At 42.8% G+C, this 18251-nt stretch overlaps 1 protein-coding gene across 1 annotated transcript; it reads right to left on the reverse strand.

Annotated features, from left to right (window-relative positions):
- Positions 1 to 5643: 5643 nt before the first annotated feature.
- Positions 5644 to 17886, reverse strand: LOC101946696 (cytochrome c oxidase subunit 7A-related protein, mitochondrial). Its single transcript, XM_005301264.3, has 3 exons — positions 17568 to 17886; positions 7697 to 7831; positions 5644 to 6583 (listed from the first exon to the last, which is right to left on the reverse strand). Exons 1-3 carry the CDS (start codon positions 17637 to 17639, stop codon positions 6440 to 6442), a joined length of 351 nt encoding a protein of 116 aa, XP_005301321.2. The 5' UTR covers positions 17640 to 17886; the 3' UTR covers positions 5644 to 6439.
- Positions 17887 to 18251: the final 365 nt, after the last annotated feature.

Raw genomic sequence — 18251 nt, forward strand, 5'->3', positions numbered from 1 at the left:
GGGGGCAGGCGTGGGGAAGGGATGGCGGGCGGGCGCTACTCGCTTCTCCCAGGGACTGGGGGGAGCAGAGCACTGGGGCGGGCAGCAGCTGGCGAGATACCCTCTCCCCGGCAGCTTCCTGCTTCCCTCGGCCCGGGCAGCCCAGCATTAGCAAGGGGCGGGGTCCGAGGGAAGCAGGAAGCTGCCGGGGAGAGGGGATCTGCCCGCCAGCTGCGGAGCGCTTGGCCGCCGAGCCCTGAGCCGCCGCAGGAGGTGGCCACAGTGATGTTGGGGCCGCGCTGAGCAAGAGGCATAGTGCTTATGTCAATGTAGCTAGGTCGACGCAGTGTCAGTGTCGACACGTCATTGCTTACATGGACTGTTGCTGCCTCTCAAGAGCAGTCCCACAATGCTCCAAACTGACAGCTAAATCAGTGCAAGCGCTCCAAGTGAGGACACGCACCACCAACATAAGGAGCATAATGTGGACATGCAAAAGCAATTTAATTACATGGATAGAACTGCTGAATTGAGTTACATAGATAGAACTACTGAATTCAGGCTGTGACAGCTCTATGAAGGTAAATGATCATCATTTAACATGTTTTAGCTTAAAGGCTTATAATAACAATAAGAAAATGCCAAAGAGGTGGGTGATTATCCTGAGATAATCACACCTCTGAGCATTGTAGAATTTAACTGCTCCTCCCTCTTCCCCCAACACTCCAGGGTGTGATTATTTCATTAAAACTTCATTCGCTAGTGTGCATTCATGCCAAAATGTTAAAAGCCAGAGTTTGCATTCTAATTAAAATGCGCCTTGTTTTCATGTGTCCTCATGAGTGTTGGTGTTGGGTTTTCTGCTGTAAAATCTGGAATAATATTGAGAGGCTCTTTTGGAAACAAAGCAAACTGTTAATGCAAGGCAAGTAATAATGCCAGTTACAAGCTTGCCTCCTTCCCACTCCTGTCCATACACACTGGTATTTTAACAAGTAATGTAAATAGGACTATTTTTGACTTTGCTACAGACTTGGTGTCTCCTTAGTAAGTCACAATCTTTTGGCATCTCGGTTTCCCATCTGTAAACTGGAGAAAATAATTCTGACCTAGCTCATAAGGTGCTGTGAGGATAAGTTACTAATGTATGTAAGAGGAGCCTAGATCAGGGCCGGCACTTCCACTAGGAGACCCTAGGCGGTCGCCTAAGGTGGCAGGATTTGGGGGGCGGCATTTTGCCGCCCTCGGCGGAAATTCGGCAGTGGGGGGTCCTTCCGCTCCGGATCTTTGGCAGAAATTCGGTGGCGGGTCCTTCACTCGCTCTGGGACCCGCCACCAAAGTGCCCCGAAGACGCGGAGCGGAAGGACCCCTGCTGCCGAAGACCCCAAGCCCCCTGAATGCTCAGAGAAGGAGCACTGCCACCTAGGGCAGCAAAAACCCTGGCGCCGCGCCTGGCCTTGATATTATAGTACTACAGAAAAGCCTATACAATTGTTCTCAGAGTGAAAGCTTTCAAAAGCAGGGACTCTGTGTGTCCCTGTTTGTACAAAGTCTTGTCCAACAGGACCCAACAGGGACCTCTGGGTGCTATGATAATATAAATAAGGAATATTACTAATAATAGATTAATAGTTTGTAGTATGTCTTGGAATTAGATTGTAAGTTCCTGAGGCAATGGACTTCATCTTCCTACATGTTTGTAAACTACCATGTGCATTTATGATGCAATATAATTAATAATATTCACACAGAATTCAACTCTAAATTTGTTTTAGGGGATGACATTTCAAATCTTATTAATTTAGGAGAGCCCTTGAAAATTTCTACCCAGATGCTAATTTTACAATTAAGGATAATAACTTTCCTGGGGGGAAAAAAAGTTTTATTTACAGGAATATAGGAGTTTATCAATGACCTGATGAGTGAGTATGACAGGCTGTCTCTCCCTTTTTACTGGTTACCAAGGTAGCAAGATTACTAAGTATAAAGTATGAAATCATCTTTTCTTAGCAATAAGAAATGCAACATAGAACGAAGTGCCTTCTGCTGACTGCTCCTCAAAATCCTCCCAAAAGGGTATTGACAGATAGTGCTCACTATCTTAAGCACCACCCAGGCTTGCCCTGAAGTAGGCAGAAAAATGTATTCTGGTTAACAGAACAATTCAAGCCAATTCTTAGGGCTACAATGCCTCAAAGCTGGACTCTCCCTTCTTGGTGGGGTGATCAGATGTCCCGATTTTATAGGGACAGTCCCAATATTCGGGGCTTTGTCTTATATAGGCACCTATTATCCCCCCCCTATCCCCCATCCCCCATCCCCACCCTCTGTCCCAATTTTTCACACTTGCTATCTGGTCACCCTACTTCTTGGCCTCTCAGTATCTACTTGCTCCTTTTTACCTCTCTGGGACGAGCTGCTGCAAGCCCTGTGTGTGAAACCTCCATATGGCCCATGACTAGGAGTCCCCAAAAACCTTTGACCTAAATTGTTTAAGGCAATGCTCACACCACTGGGGTTTACGTTCAGCTGAGTAATGCACCAGGATTTGGAGTGTTTTATCTTGCCACTGCCAAAAATCCAGCTTCTTTCACTTCTGAGCAAGTGTCATAGCTCCAGCAAAATCAGTAAATGTGTAGCACACAACCAGGCCTTGGAATTTCTTCCATTTTCGCAGAAGTGAATACACGGGTAACGGTCACTGCCTCTCTCTATGTAACCAGGGCACTTTGTCTTTTGGCACACTCATCTAGCTGCGGATCTTAGAATCTAGCTAGTTTCTGAAGAGGAACATCAATATCTTCCAGTATATGACCAGGGACTTTAGCCTGAGCAGTTAATGTGGCATAGCGCCTTCAGAAAGAACATGCTGCTCTTATAAATTTGAGATATCTTTTGGAACAATCCAGAATACCATGGCTTTGCACAGTGTCTTTTCTCAGACGTAAACCACAAAGGACCAGTGAATCGAAAGGTGTGTGCTGGATACCGAGAAAGAGTGGAAGGAAATGGGTGAGAATTAGGAACTGTAACAAAGAGAATGATGGTTAGAATGGAGGCAAGATCTTACCTGGTTTCTTTCTAAAAGGAAAGCTGAGCAGAGGGGCAGTTGGCAGATGTTGGATAGCCTTATTCTCTAGCAATGCTTCTTCAGAGTCTGTGCTCTTAAGACCATCGCACCAGAACATGAGTGTTGTGGTGAAACAGATCATTGCCAACTAGGGATACCACTTCTAAGGCCTCTCAAAGGGTTCCCTGTAGTTTTTTCTTTTTTGGCTAGAGCGTTTTTGGGGAGTCTCCTTCCAACTGTGGCTTTTGCCAGAAAAGTCGCTGGTCCTTCCACTGGGAGCCATACTCCACTATCTATGATAGCATAGAAGGTGGGTAAGCTTTGTCTTTTGGATTGGTCCTGAGTCTTGCAACAAACTGATCACTTCCTTGAAAGAAGGGTAAGGGGAAAGCTGGACTCTCAGAATTGGAAGGTAGGCTCAGGTGGCCAAGAAGTGCCTCCAGTGGTTCGTTTATTGTTTCCTGAGCAAGGCATGAGCTGCCCCTCCTATTCATATGGTTAAAGAGGTCAGAAGGAAAGGAGCTTTCAAATATGTGGAGCTGGCTTTTATGTTCTAATGACTAGAGAGAGAGAGCCTCCCACAGTGCAGGAAGAGCCAAAAGAGGCATTGGGGAGGAATCATTCAGATTTACTTTGTTTTAATTTTTAGGTTTAGTACTTAGACCTTGTCATCACCAGCGTAGAAAGGGGCTGTTCATGTTAAAGAGAAGGTTGTTCTACTGGGTTTCAGGACAGAAAGGGCTCATTTTGGCACCATCACTGATCACAGTGACTCATTTAGTGTATTTCCTTTCAATCCACTCAGGGCTCCTGGAAATCTGCAGAGTCAGAGAGGAACCCTGCCAAATCAGAAATGACCTATTTAAAACAGCTGATAGACTTTTTCTCCTGCATAAGACTTTCCCTGCTAGAATTTATTTGGAGCAGTGCCCAGGGTGCTGCCTAAGCTACTCAGGAGTGAAATGCAGAGAAGAAACGACAGGGCTTAGGTCTAGAGTCTCAAAGGTATTTAGGTGTCCCATTGATCTGAGCTTTAAGTGCCTGCTTGATACACCAGAGGGAAGTGCCTCTTTGTGCTCAAGATTCTCAGCTGTGAAACCTCTCCTAGAGGTAGGGGCCTAAGCCAGCTGTCCTTTCGCATAAAAAACAGAGACCCACCCCACTGTAAGCAAGAGCCCAACAGTTTTTGTAACGTGCCTTGGGAGGAAAGCAGCATAGAAAGGCCACTTTTTGGCAGTGGCTGGTCTACTGAGTTTCATGGGCTTCTCCATTTTGTGGTTGCAGCCACAGCATTTTCAGCTGCTCCCTGGGCTCTGCCTCCAAGGGCACTATGTTTAGGCACCAGTCAAAAGCAGCATGGCCCAGGTCAGTGAGAAGACTTAGTTTCTATGGCAACACAGCTACACTTGCTCTCAGAACTCCTGCAGAGAGACATGTGGTTTGGTCAGTTTGCTACGCCTTAGAAGGATCCCCTTCCCAGCCTATGCCAAGGTAACCTGTAATAGACTATCACTCTCCAAACACAGCCCGTAATAATTACAGATAATCTTGATGTCCCCCCATTACCTGTGATAAATGTGTAAAGACTTGTGGAAACAGATACAGACAGCCTGTGTTAGAGGATTCTTAGAGCATGATTAGCATATGGCTACTACTCAGAAGGCGACTGAAAAAAAATCATCAGTGCCACAGGGATTCTTTTGGGCTCTGAAAGTTTTACCCTTTCCACAAGGACTTAAGAAAAGTATGGATCACTGGTGATTAATATCTTTTGCTGGTAAAGGCAGTGCTCCTGTTTTCTTAACTCTCCTTCCTGAGGGGCTTCATTACTTCTCTCTTATGTGCTTCAGCCCATTATTCTCAGAGGCCTCTTCTCCATTTCTAAAATATCAACATGAGGCTCAGGCTTCATTTTCTCATACAAAAAACTATACACGGTTATACGTCTTCAGTCATGACTCTTGAGGCAGATTTTCTTGGAACATCAGAGCCTGTGAAATATTTAAGTGAAAAACAAGTTAAAAGAAAGTTAAGACCAGTACATGAAAAACGAATTTGGGGAAATGGAAAGAAAAGGAAATTTGACATATCCTGTGATAGGAAGAGGGGATGGAGGAAGAAAGGGGGCCTTTATCTTTCTTCTGCACAAGGCAAGTGGGCTTTATGTGATTGGAAAAAACAAGGGGGGAATCCACAGGTAGGCAGTTCTAATCCAGGATAAAGGGTGCATTTCATCACCATCAAATACTTATTTCTTTATTTTTTTGTCAGCTTCCAGCATTTCATGCAATATGGTTTTACTGGGGGAGGGGGTTAACTTATTTCTAATTTGTAAAAAGAGAAATTAAGACATAGCAGTTAATACACAACTAAGTTATGAAATATGGCAACCTTTCACTAAAGCAGATATTGGTGATTATTCCTTGTAAAAGGCTACTACCTGGCCATTAGCATAGTTCTGAGGTTTAGAGACTGTTCAAATAGATGTCTGCTTCAAAAAGGTACAAGTTGAGGTTGGAAACTGAATGTTTTGAAACATTTATTATAAGGCTTGGTGAAAAGATGAAACAATAAAACTTTCAAGTCTGAAATGTTTCAATGTTTGTATTGGTGTATTTATTCCACAGTAAAAATAAACAGTACTTTATATTTTTAAATTAATTTGACAAAAAGCAAAGGACAAAAACTAGTATAGTTGGTGTTACAATACAGAAGTCTGTCTAAGTTCAACACTGCTAGCAGCAGCTACATTCTTAGATGGTATTAGATTTGGACACCATAACCCTGTCATATTACTCACTGAAAGTACAAATTTAGGTAACCATTAATGCTATACCAGCATTTGGAAGAATCTGTGTGCTGCACCTGCTAATGTGAATTCTTAGTGAACATGTATGACTAGAAAAATAGACTTGTCATCAAATAGTAAATTACACAAATCACTTATTGCTTCTGTAAACCCTTAGTACCTTACAATCCTTCCCTTCCCTTCCCCTTGAGAGAATGTGGGTGTTAAGACATAGCTTGACACAATTAAGTTTTCATTTCCAATTTAACATTGTTGAAAGGCAGGTGGCAAGTTTTACCACCCTAAAGTGTTCAGAGGCTGTTGTAAGAATTGTTTGTCTGGTTTACAATTGGGATGGGAAAGAGAAGACTGGAGACCTGACACAAGCAAAACACATTGACTTACACTCTTAAATATTAACTTTGATATTGATCTTGCTTTCCAATGCATTAGAAGGTAACCATTTTCAAACATTTTCTTAATGTCTTTATTTGAAGAATTCACAACATACAATCACAGGATTAAGTAGGAAATACAAAGAGGTCGTACACAACTGTTCCTTCAGAGAAATGCTGAATCAGTCCCATTAGTTATGGTTCATTCACTTCTTGGATTTTGGTTGTGAGGCCATGTAGAGAGCTACCAGACAGTAGATGGTCCCTCCTATTGTTAGAGCCATAGTTGTCCGATATAGCAGCTGATCAGGAACTCCTCGTTTCAGATGTACTGGCAATCCATCAGCCTTCTTTGGGGGAAGAAAAACACAGCAAATGAAAAAAGGTGGAGTGCATGCTGATCACCACAAAAACTACTGCAGCTAAAATAAGGAGAATTATGAGAGAGTTGGAGAGGGTAAAGAAAAACCCTCCACAAACCTCTATGTAACTAATCCTCCAACAGAACTTAGGGTTTCTTCCTGTAACTGCACAAAGGGAAGACCAGGCTATTTTTATTTTAAGTGCAGATATTTGTTTTATTATATGCACCTTGCAAATTGTAGGCACAAACATGCCTTAGAATATTTTCTCAAAATCCTTTATCATAAAAGGCACTTGACTGAAAAGTGTCACTAACTAGAGAATGGGAGAGGATTTGTATAAATCAAATGTTCACCAATTCAGCATTACACATGCAAAGTGAAAATGGCATGCAAGAGAGCTGTGTACATTTTAAAAAGCACGACCCCTTGTCATTCTCATAAAAAACAAAGTTTATTCTTAATTTTAAATTAGAGAACTCCTATAAAAATGTGAACTCCACCCATCAGTCCCTCCCAAACAAGTTGTTAATCCACAGAGATAACACAAAGGCTCTGGAGGACACTACATATACCCTTATTCCATAGGTTTTGAGCACCAGTAAACATTTACATAGCAGTTTATAAACAATTTAAAATTACTCAACACCAAACAAACCAGGGATCATCCAGTTTATTACTTGCATTCAGAAGCTTTGTTGGATCATAAGCTTGTCATATGTTCCCAGAAAGAAAACATGTTTACAACTGACCTGAATGTGATAAGCACATGTAGCAGTGCGAAGAAAGGAGATCTGAGTTTTTTCTCCTTTCTAGCAGATGTCCTGCCAATACAAGGATTCCTGTGCAGAGTCTCAAGGTACTGAGACCATGAATTATCAAGCTACAAACATTAAACTATAGGAGGTTATGAAAATTACTACAAACCCTTTCTGAAAGTTTCACATATTAATGTATTTTGAACCAAATGTTGCAGAATTTGAGTTACACCAGTGCAGACCCACTGATGGCATTGCACAGGTGCAATGAAGGGCAGAATATGGCCCACTATCTTCAGCCCTTTTTATTTAAATTTGCTCTTAATAACGCTTTTCTTCTTACCTGAAATAGCTTCTGGAGGTCCGGCACCTTGTTTTTACCTGAATAAGGAACAGCTGCTGGCGAATCTGAGGCAAGTTTAGTTGGTGTTCCAAAAATCAGAGCTGGTGATTCTGTGGATACCAGTGGCTTGAGTCCCTGAAAATGGAGATTTAAGTGTTGAGTACCTGGATATTTAACAGTTGAAAAGAATGTACTGCTAATCATGTTCCAAGCAAACAAATTACCACAGCTAAGATGAAGAGGCATTATAGAGAGAAAGCTAACCTGGCTACATCCCTCCACCTCAAAAATAAGAATAAAAATACAAAAACACACTAAAATGACATCCAATTACAAATATATTGGAAGTGACAGTCAAATTTCTCAGCTAGCTTTGGCTCAGGACTTGACAAATTCACTTGCCATTTGCAAGTAAGCAACTTTCCATGGTGAATGAGGATTTACCGGTCAGATTCTCCAAATTTTTTTCAAAAGTTTCTAGCCCTTATCATTGCAGAGAGGGCCTTCCAAATGTGAAGTTAAAGTCAACTAAAGTAGTGTTTCCCTGAAATGGTAGGTTTCAGAGTAGCAGCCGTGTTAGTCTGTATCCGCAAAAAGAACAGGAGTACTTGTGGCACCTTAGTCTCTAAGGTGCCACAAGTACTCCTGTTCTTTTTCCTGAAATGGTAGTCAGCCTGAAATAAAAGTGAAGAGTGCCTCAAGGCCCAAATCCTACCCTGATGCACTGCCTGAACAGCAGGGGAATTCCTCAGACACCTGGGGGGAATGACTGACAAACAAAGAAAGACCTAATGATTGCTGCAGGCAGCGGCACATACCTTAAATGAAGGTGTGGCAATGGGCTGGGGGAAATGACTAGAACCATCTCCACTTTGTACAGTTGCTGCTGGATGAGAGGACGCTGTTAAGCAGGAATAATCACCTCCTCCAGCACTCAGCTGGTACTGCTTCTGCTGCTATTCCCCATCCCTCGAGTCTCTACTGACTGAGCCATAATTTAAACCTTTATTTCAGATCATGTACTCTGATTTGATACCATAAATCCTATTTATTGGAGAGATTTTCATGTACACTACTCAAAGTTATGGTTCCCCCAGCAACTGTAAGGTGGCCTGCTTGCATCTCTCTCTATATCTATATATCTATATACACACACACACACACACATATATATTTATTACTATATATGGAGTTAAGTTATGCCTTCATGTGTGTGCACTGTGATAAGTATGACTTTCGCAGTAACCCTAAGTTTTCTGATTTGTCCACATAAATGGAGAAATATGCATTAATGCAACAGTGATGTGGAAATTTTAGTTTGATAGTTTTTAAATTCGGATTAATGCAAACACTGATCCAATGCAGTAGGCAAAATCCTTGCCCCGTTGAAATCAATGGGAATTTTGCAACTGACTTCAGTGCTCAGGATTTCACTGTAGGGTTTAGTTCAAAAAGATGCTTGAGATTTTTGTAGTGCATTTAGTAAAATGCTAGATTACAATATGTAGTGGAGGACTTCATTATTTTCTCTATTTATAAACCAAATTTTGTTATATGAATGGCATTAGTCTTCATTCAAGAATAAATCAGCTGCAAATGTAAAGTTTTAGAAGTAACTGAGTAAACAATTTGAAAACTGGCTTAAGGAAAAAACAAAAACAAAAACACACTTTTAGCCTGAGAGCAACCATGAGACATGTCAAAGTAATTCTCAGAGGTTAAAAACTCCTAAAGATAATGAAATGGTCTTAATCTTGACTGAGAAGACCATTTCACAATCATCCATTACCTTTAGGAGTTTTTTCTACTATGATGCGAAGCATTTGGTGTAATAAAAGCATTTAGATTTGCATAATGAATAGGTTATTACATCAAAATCTCTTGTGATCTTTCTCCCTTGTATTAACAAATTACTTTTGAGTTGTCTATTCAAGTCGATCTTATATTCTGGAGCCTTCCCAATCATAGAAGAAATGTTGTATTACACAAATTAAAAACTAAATGGATGGCAATCTACTACAAGTGATGCAGTCTAACGAACTCAACTCTCATGGACTTCCCACATAGGTGATGTTACACCATACTTAGCCAGCTGGTGACTTCCCCAGCTATAACAGTCCTCTCCACCCTTTGCTCTAACAATCTGGAACTTTCATCTTTCTCTCTCCAGCACTTCCTTTTTAAAACTTTACCTTAAAAATCAGATGGTTATCCTTCATCAGGAGTGAGCCATCCCCAGCCCACCTCCCTACACTTACTAGACCCCCTCCAGTTCCTCCTCATTGCAAGTAATCTGCTCCTTTCCTACTTAGATTTTACACTGTCACTACTATTATCTACTATATAAAAACAGAATTGTGTTGTATACATTGAGGTCATAGTAAGTTGCAAGCCATTTCAATAAGTTCTGTGCTACAGTGATCCTTCATCATCCATCCTGAATTCTTCATCCCATGCCTATCTACCAATATGTATCTTTATTGGTTAATAAAAAAATAAAGCTTTCACAGTAGATCACTTTTAAAAAAAAATCACTTGCATTTTAAACCACTGCCACCCATTGTGCACTGTATAGGGTTTTGATTAGGCTAGTAAGACATCCATGCTTACTATGAGTTACTGTGTAGCTGTTAAAGTTTTAAAGACAACCTGAGTGCATGATGTGTCTTTTTTATTGCACTAATAGGGACATACATCAAAATATTTTCAAGTAATACAGGACATTCAAACCTGACTTTCCCCTAGAATGACACTTAATCCAAGGTCATGGATCAGAAGAGTGGTGACAAAGTTACTCAATACTGACAAGCAAGCTTAATTTGCCTTAGCCTCTCTTCACACTATTTTTTTTGTTTTCTGTTATTGGAGTTAGTCAAGAATGTATCAAAAAACAAGGTCAGTGGTATTTTCACAGTTTTACAGAGGAAAGAAAAAACTAGGACTGGGAATTTAAGTGAGGCAGGGGATGAAACTGGGACAGGATGAGGGAAGGAGGTGAGACTGATCTAATCAGGTGCACAGTGTAAAATGGAATAGCTGGGCAAAGACTGGACAAGGAGCTGATAGAGGGAGATTGGAACTGTGAACCAGTTGAGAATGTTGACGTGCGGAAATGGTGCTGTGCAAAAATATATATATTAATTACATATTCACATACTATCATGAATATGTACAAGGGGAGGGAATTAAGGGTTCTCAACATCCAAACTGAATATAGTCAGATGTGGGCTGATTAGATCTTTCATACTGCAGCAATATCCAAAACACCTTCCAATACCCATAATTAAAAAGCAATAAAAACCATAATGTACTTAAAACAAAAGCCATTGAATTATGTCCACTTTTCAGTGTAACTCTCCATTTTCAACATTTTGCTATATAGTCAAAGAAAGTCTTTACAGCAGAGCTGCTGAAGCTTCCACTCTCGGACTTAGCCAAGGTGTTGGAGATGGTCAGTACATGGAGCTTTAGGATAAACTTTTGTCTCACTTGCCCACAGCCTCATGCTGTTTGCATTTTGTTATGCAAATAACAATGCAGATAAGGGTTTAGAATATTTCTTTAATACACCACACCACACAACACAGAGAGAAACTCGCTCAAAGTGAATTAGATTGAGGGGGAAGGGAAGAAGATACCTCACTCATAGTTTATGCTTGAAAAACAAATTAAGTTAAAGTGTTACAGAATGTGTTTTTAAAAAGAGGCATTTATGAATTCACTAACCCTTAACACCTATCATATAAACAATTGCTCATGCTGTAGAAAGAGAGCTTTGTTCCAGAGGCTGAGCATAAACTATTAATTGAGATTACATTTACATTCTGACAAGGCTAATGCATGTGCATTTTTAGACAGGATCATTCCTAATTGCTGTTTGTTCATTTATCATGCCAATGTCAATCAACAGCAAAAATTCTGAATACATTTGTCACAAATACAGGAATATCAAAATTAGTCTATACTAGGAAATGTTTACTGGTATAGAAAGGTCTCAAAAAGTGAACCCCCAACCTTGACATTGTTATACTGAAAAAAGTTTCTAGTGTAGACCTGGCCTAAAACTATGTGAAAGTAGTCCCACTATTGATCTCAAAGGTCACTCCATTTCCCTCCATTAACAATCTCAATGGAAAGTGGCCACACAGCACACATGTCCATTGTAACTGAAGGTACATGAGTGGCAGAAAGTCAGAAGTGTCTACAACTGACTGAGAACCAAAAGCAACATCTTTGCTATGATGATCTTTGTGCTACTGGCACGATGAGCTGAGAAAAGGAAATCAGTTTTGCCCAACCATTCCTTAAGACAGATTTCATTGTATGTACGACATTAAGGGCTTGTCTACACTGGCATTTTACAGCACTGAAACTCTCTCACTCAAGGGTGTAAAAAAATACACCCCTGAGCGCAGCAAGTTTCAGTGCTGTAAACCACCAGTGTAAACAGCACACCAGCGCTTATGTCTCTCGTGGAGCTCTCTCCCAGCACTCTGCCGTGACTACACAAGCCACGTTAAAGCTGCAGCAGTAGCGCTTTAGCGTTGCCAGTGTAGACTAGCCCTAAGTGTATTGTGTTAAAGCACTGTTCATGTTGCATATATCAGGGGTTCTCAACCTTTTTCCTTCTGAGCTCCCCCCCCCCCCCACAAACTATAAGAACTCCAGGACATAGCAGGAAGGTGGGGGGTCTTGGAGCTCTGGACTCGAGCCGGGCCCTCAGGCATAGGCATAGTTTTACTTCTATTTTGGTGGGCAGGGCCCGGAGGGGCTCAGGCCAACTCCACATGTCAGGCCCGGGGAGGGAACGCCACCTCCACCCCCTGACTCACCTCAGCAGATCACCCAGCCGACCACCCTGCCAGTCTGAATTGTGGGGGAGGAAGGGTGCAACCAAAAATTATAGCTCAAATGGGGTAGGGGCAGGCTCAGTTCGAAAAGTTTGAGAACCGCTCAGGGTGCAGGCAGGCGGTAGGCAAGAGTGGTGTGCAAGCATGGAAACAGGGTGCAGGAACAGGAAGAGCTGGAAGCAGTGTGCCAGAAGGGCCCCCACCTGCGGCTGCTGCTCCCTGAGGGTTCTGCCAGCCCCAGAGCAGGATCCTCCCACCCAGGCAGCTCTTACAGGCTCCTGAGCAGTCAAAGAGGGCTGGGAGTGAGGAGCAGCTGCAATTACAGACACCAGCTGGCATTAGCCAGAGCAGCAGCTGCCGCTCCTCCCTGCCCCCCAATGCAGGGACACCAGGGCTCGGGGTTCTGGGTTTCAGTCCTGCAGCTTCAGGCTTTAGCCCCACTGAGGGTGCCGGGACTCAGGGCTCCAGCTGCAGGCCCCCTTAAATGGCTTGAGAACCGCTGGCATACATGACTGTTTCAGTAACATTAAAGTCCCAACATAACCTGACAAAGACCAAACAATTTTCAAATGCTAAAGATAAAGTGAATTGTGATCAAACATTACAGTACTATTAGTGGAAGTATTTTTCAGTACATTCTAACTGGAATCCCACTGCCTCAAAAGTACTGAGGACATTGTGATGTTTTACAATGGAGCAGGCAGAACTGAGGCTCAGTCCAATATGCACCACAATCTAATTTTAAGGCTACCATCCTTGAGACACCCTTATAATACTAGTACCCTCCACTCTCCCTTCCCCATACAAGATTCCCTGCACCTTGATGATCCCTACCTACTGTGATAACTCCATGAGTTGACTATCTAGAGCAGGATGCTCTAACAAACGAAGGGAGGCTCCAGCACACAACCAGCCCAGAATCAGGAAAGTGCCAAAGTTGTCTTAATGGCACCTTTGCTCCCAATCTTCCATAGTTCTACACACTTACGCCATACCTGAGGATTGGGTCCTTTATAATCCAAGCTAAATACAGAAGCCTGTATTTCTTCACCAATACAATGCTATATTTGCAACAAACATATTATTGAAGGGAGACAACATTCATAAGACATCTTTTTATCCAAGTGTTCTACATAAAAAACATGGGAGCACTGAGCATATAAAATCCCATTTTTCAACTATATCCTCTGAAAAAACAGCTCTTGATGATCTGAGTTGATTTTACACATCAAGAGGCTTCATATGATTTTTAACACCCCAAAGAAAACCCAGCATATTCAGGAGAAAAGTTTCTCCCCCACCTGGGTATTTATTCCCTTCTCTCCCTCCCCCCCCCAAAAAGAGATGTTAAACCCCAAATCTAGATTCTTTCCATGCAATAGTATCTGTGAAATTGTACAGGTTTGCAGAGACCCTTCTATTGATTGAAATACACAGGAATTTGTCTAGGTATACAGTAAATTATAAAAGGGTTCAATTTTAAGAATTCTGTTCTAAAAATAAGATTACAGCAGGACATTAGTCTTGTATAGTGATATCTGCTGAATGTATGACTACCCTTAATACATACTTAAATGAACATTAGGGTCGGGTAACAGAGGAAATTCTATCTTTAACTCACATGTGTTTGTTTTTTGCCTCTGCCTTTGTATGAAGTAATAAATATTTAAGTTAAAAAATGTAGAATGGGAGTATTTACCAGCCCAACCAGTTGCACCAGAAATAAAATTCAGAAAGAGAGGTGCTCAGACTATAGTTTGGAGTAGGAAGTCAATTCTACAAGGAAAAATGTATTCAACTAAGAATGCTCAGGCTTGGCTTTAAATCATCTTCCCATTAGAAGGCTGTTAGACCTGGGAGATACTCAAATTTTGTCAGAGACTAGATCCATCATAAAGATGCCTGAGACACTCCTAGGGGCTGAGAGTGCAGTAGGAGCTGCTAGGGCAGGATCTACCTATTTCCTACTTTCATTTTCAAGTAGATGGACATTTCCCACTTTTTGGACTTGCCTATTAGGATGCAGGAGAGAGATCTTATTTGCAGGGCTTTAAAAATTAACCCAACAACCACTTTCCCAGAACTAAATACACAATGCTCCACACCACACCCTCTCCCAAGCAACATCTGTTGTGAATGGTTTCTTAGTAGTCAAGTACCACTCATGGCTTGGGCCTGAAGAGCATACTAACTTGGCTGAACTTAGAGACACCAATTAATGCCACACCAACCTCTCCTCCCTTCTACCACATACAAGGTGGAAGGTGGCACACTTACATGGCCCTGTGTGGGTCCTCCCTTGCTCGCTCAATAGGGGATGAGCATGGGGACAAATACACTATGCCTGCAACAGTGGAAGCAACACTGGGAGGAGCGGGGGGTGGATGTCCACAGAATAAGGTCTGGTCTATACCAGAATCACACCCCTAACCAACAGAGCTATGCTGGCAAAAGCCCTAGTGTAGACTTTAAGAGTTCTTTTGCTAGTGTAGTTTGTTTCGTATGGGAAACTAGTATAAACTACATCAGCAAAAGAACTTGTTTGATACAGTTATACTGGCAAGCTCTTCTTAGTGTAGAACTGGCTTTCTAGTGTAGAAAATCTCTTCTGGTGGAAGATTGATCACTGCAAAGTGGATACAAGATTTTTTTTAAATCCATTTTTATTTAAATTAAATTTATTTAAAATTAAATTTTAAACAGCCTACGTTAAGGCCTAAAGCTATTGTAATCTACTAACAACTCAAATTAAATGCAAAAAATATTAAGCAGTACGTTTGCTCCCAAGGTCTAAATAGAGTCAAACTACTGAATTGGTGGAAGTCACTGGCTAATAACCTGGAACCAGGGTTTGTTGAAATGCTAAACCAATTTTTGACGGTAGTAAAGAATATTTTCTTCCCTTCAGCTTAGTCAACTAGTTCAGTTCAATGACTAGTTCATTCAGAGTTAAGAAAGCAATTGGGAATTGAAAAAAAGCATGAAAGCGTGTTTAAGCATGAAAGTTTTTCTTCTTCCATTCTATGAATAAAAACTAGGTGTGAGGGGATGATATCTACTAGTTCTAAAATCTTGAAGCACACATGATTAAATAGCATCAGTTCAATTCACTCACTAGAGATGCCTTCTTTGTTTGAAAAATCAGTTTTAAAAGCAAAAAAAAATTTCTTCTTCTTATATATCCAGAATATTTAAGGTAGTTTTATTTAATTGTTTAAAATTCTGTTTTGTGCATTGAATTTGAATTTCCATCCAAATACAGCTTGACAAATTGCAAGTAAAAAAAAAAAAAAATCATCCAGTAAACAGGTAAACTATATAATTACTTAAATAAATGCATACAGATACAGTGCATCCTCCTTGTTAGCAAGAAGCACCAAGTTTAGCGTAAAGGCTACATATAGCAGGAAATCAAACATTTCCTGCTAATTGTTACCAACCAGTGAGACACTCTCGCTCTCTCTAGGAATATAAAGAAAGTACAAGTGCAAAACAATTAAAATTGATTATTTAAAATCAATGCTTCCTGCCTGCTGAGTTAGATGATTAAAATCACTGATTTTAATAAAACTTTGATTTAAATCAATCCACCATGCATCAATTTATGCTCAGCTCATAATTGAAAAGTTTTTCTTTATAACTATAAGCACAAGACGTATTGTTAAAAAAAACCACACATGTAGTTTTGCGGAAGTTGAGAACATTCACAGGAAATATTCATGCTTGCCCAGGATGAGTAAGTTTTTCAAGCCCTGTTTATTTGTGATATGTTTGACTGTATATGCAAATTTGAATACAGTATCCACCAATACAGTGTAAGTTAAGGGAAAAGGTAACATTTAACAACAAAAATGACACTTCACGTGACATTAGCATATGGATTAGTCTTCCAAAATTGAGGGAACAAGGAAGAGATGGATTAATGTACCAGGTTTTCAACCTAGACCTTTGATCTTACTGGATCCCAACCAAGTGAATGCTTACCATTCACTTGGTTGGGATACCAATTCAACCTTTGCTTTTATCTGAAAACATATCAGAGCTCTTCACTGTTAATAAAAAGCTTTGGAAGCTTGAAGCTGACAAATTATGGCATTGGGTTTGAAGAAGAGAGGCTGGTGAATATGCATACTTCGTTTAACTAAGGCTTTGTCTGCACTTGGAAGTAGCATTATTTCAGTAGTCAGTTGTCATAGAATATCAGGGTTGGAAGGGACCTCAGAAGGTCATCTAGTCCAATCCCCTGCTCAAAGCAGGCCTAATCCCAAGGAAATCATCCCAGCCATGGCTTTCAACACTCCTTATCTGATTGTACAAACAAGGAAGGCCCAGGGCTCCCACTGAACTGTTATTAGCCACAGGTTTTCTAGGCTACATTTATGGACAAACTGTGGTAGGCACCAGTTTGGCTAACAGACGGTTGCAAGTTAGTTGCTGAAGCAGTGTTGTCCAATACAAACAAGGTCTGAAACTCTCCCTCGCTTGAGGGACAAACCAGCCCCATTTTACAGGAGGATAATAAACGGAGCAGCAGAAGGGATGAGGTGACTTGCCCAAGGTCACACTGCAGGTCAGTGGCAGCGCCAGGAACCGGACCCGTAGAGAGCATCCTGAGCGCATCACTTCCCGCCACGCACGGAGGCACAAACCCCGTCAGGCCAGGCCCCGAGGGAAGAACTCGCACTCTGTCCCCGTAGACATGGGCTCGGACGCCACGTTAAGATCCGCCTGCAGCAAAACAGCTCCGGGGCCTGACCCGACAGGCGTGAAGGGGGCCGCGGCAGGGACTCCGGCCGCGCAGGAAGGTCACCCCCCGCCCCACCCGCGGGCGCGAGGCAACCGACCCACAGCCACACAGAGACCTCCCCGCCCGTCGCCTGAAGGTCACCGCGCCCCACGTAACGGCCCGCAGCCCGTCTGCCGCGCCGCACCGAGCGGATTCCCCCGCCCCAAGCCCCGCGGGGGCGGCACAGGGAGGACACTGAAGGACAACGACTCTGTGGCGCCGGCCACGCGCTCACCTGGGGGGCGTAGGCGGCGGACGCCACAGCCCCGACCAGCTTCTGGCTGAAGCCGCTGAATTTATAATACATGGCGCCGGCCTCTCCGCACACGCCGCGCTGCTTCCCCGCAGGCACCCGGCCGGCCGCGACACGCGCCAAGGAAGGACCCTCCCCTCCCCGCTGCTTCCTCAGCCGGTAGGGCCCCGGCGCAGGAAGGCAGTTTTGTGGAGGGCTACGCCGAGTGCCGGTAGAACAAAGTCGGAAACCAGCCAAAAGCGCTGCCTACGAAACTTGAGTGATAACGGTGGGTCCTTCGTGGATTGCGGGAGCGTGAACTGTCCCCGGGTTCTGTAGCGAGCACTAAGTAGGCGACAGTTTCCAATCAGGCAGCAGCTGGGCAGCCTAATACGCCTGCGCACTTGGACTCCGGACGCGGGATTTAGGCCCTCGCCGTTCAAGAGCCATCCAATCAGCTGCCGAGAGCTGTTGACACCCTGCCTCCTGCATAACAACTGTTGCTAGCTGGGGACGCTTTCTGTGCCACGTGTGTGCAGCCTGCAAGGGCAGAGAAGCTGTGGGCCGGGTGGGCCGGGCACGATCGCTGGGCTCATGGGGCGGCTGCAGCTGAGTGGGGGCCCGGGCGGGGCGGCAGGGCAAAGTGCCAAGGGAGGGGCGTCCGGTGGGGTGAAAGGAGGTAACTGA

This window comes from Chrysemys picta, chromosome 3 (genome assembly GCF_011386835.1).
Source record: "Chrysemys picta bellii isolate R12L10 chromosome 3, ASM1138683v2, whole genome shotgun sequence".
Lineage (NCBI taxonomy): Eukaryota > Metazoa > Chordata > Testudines > Emydidae > Chrysemys > Chrysemys picta.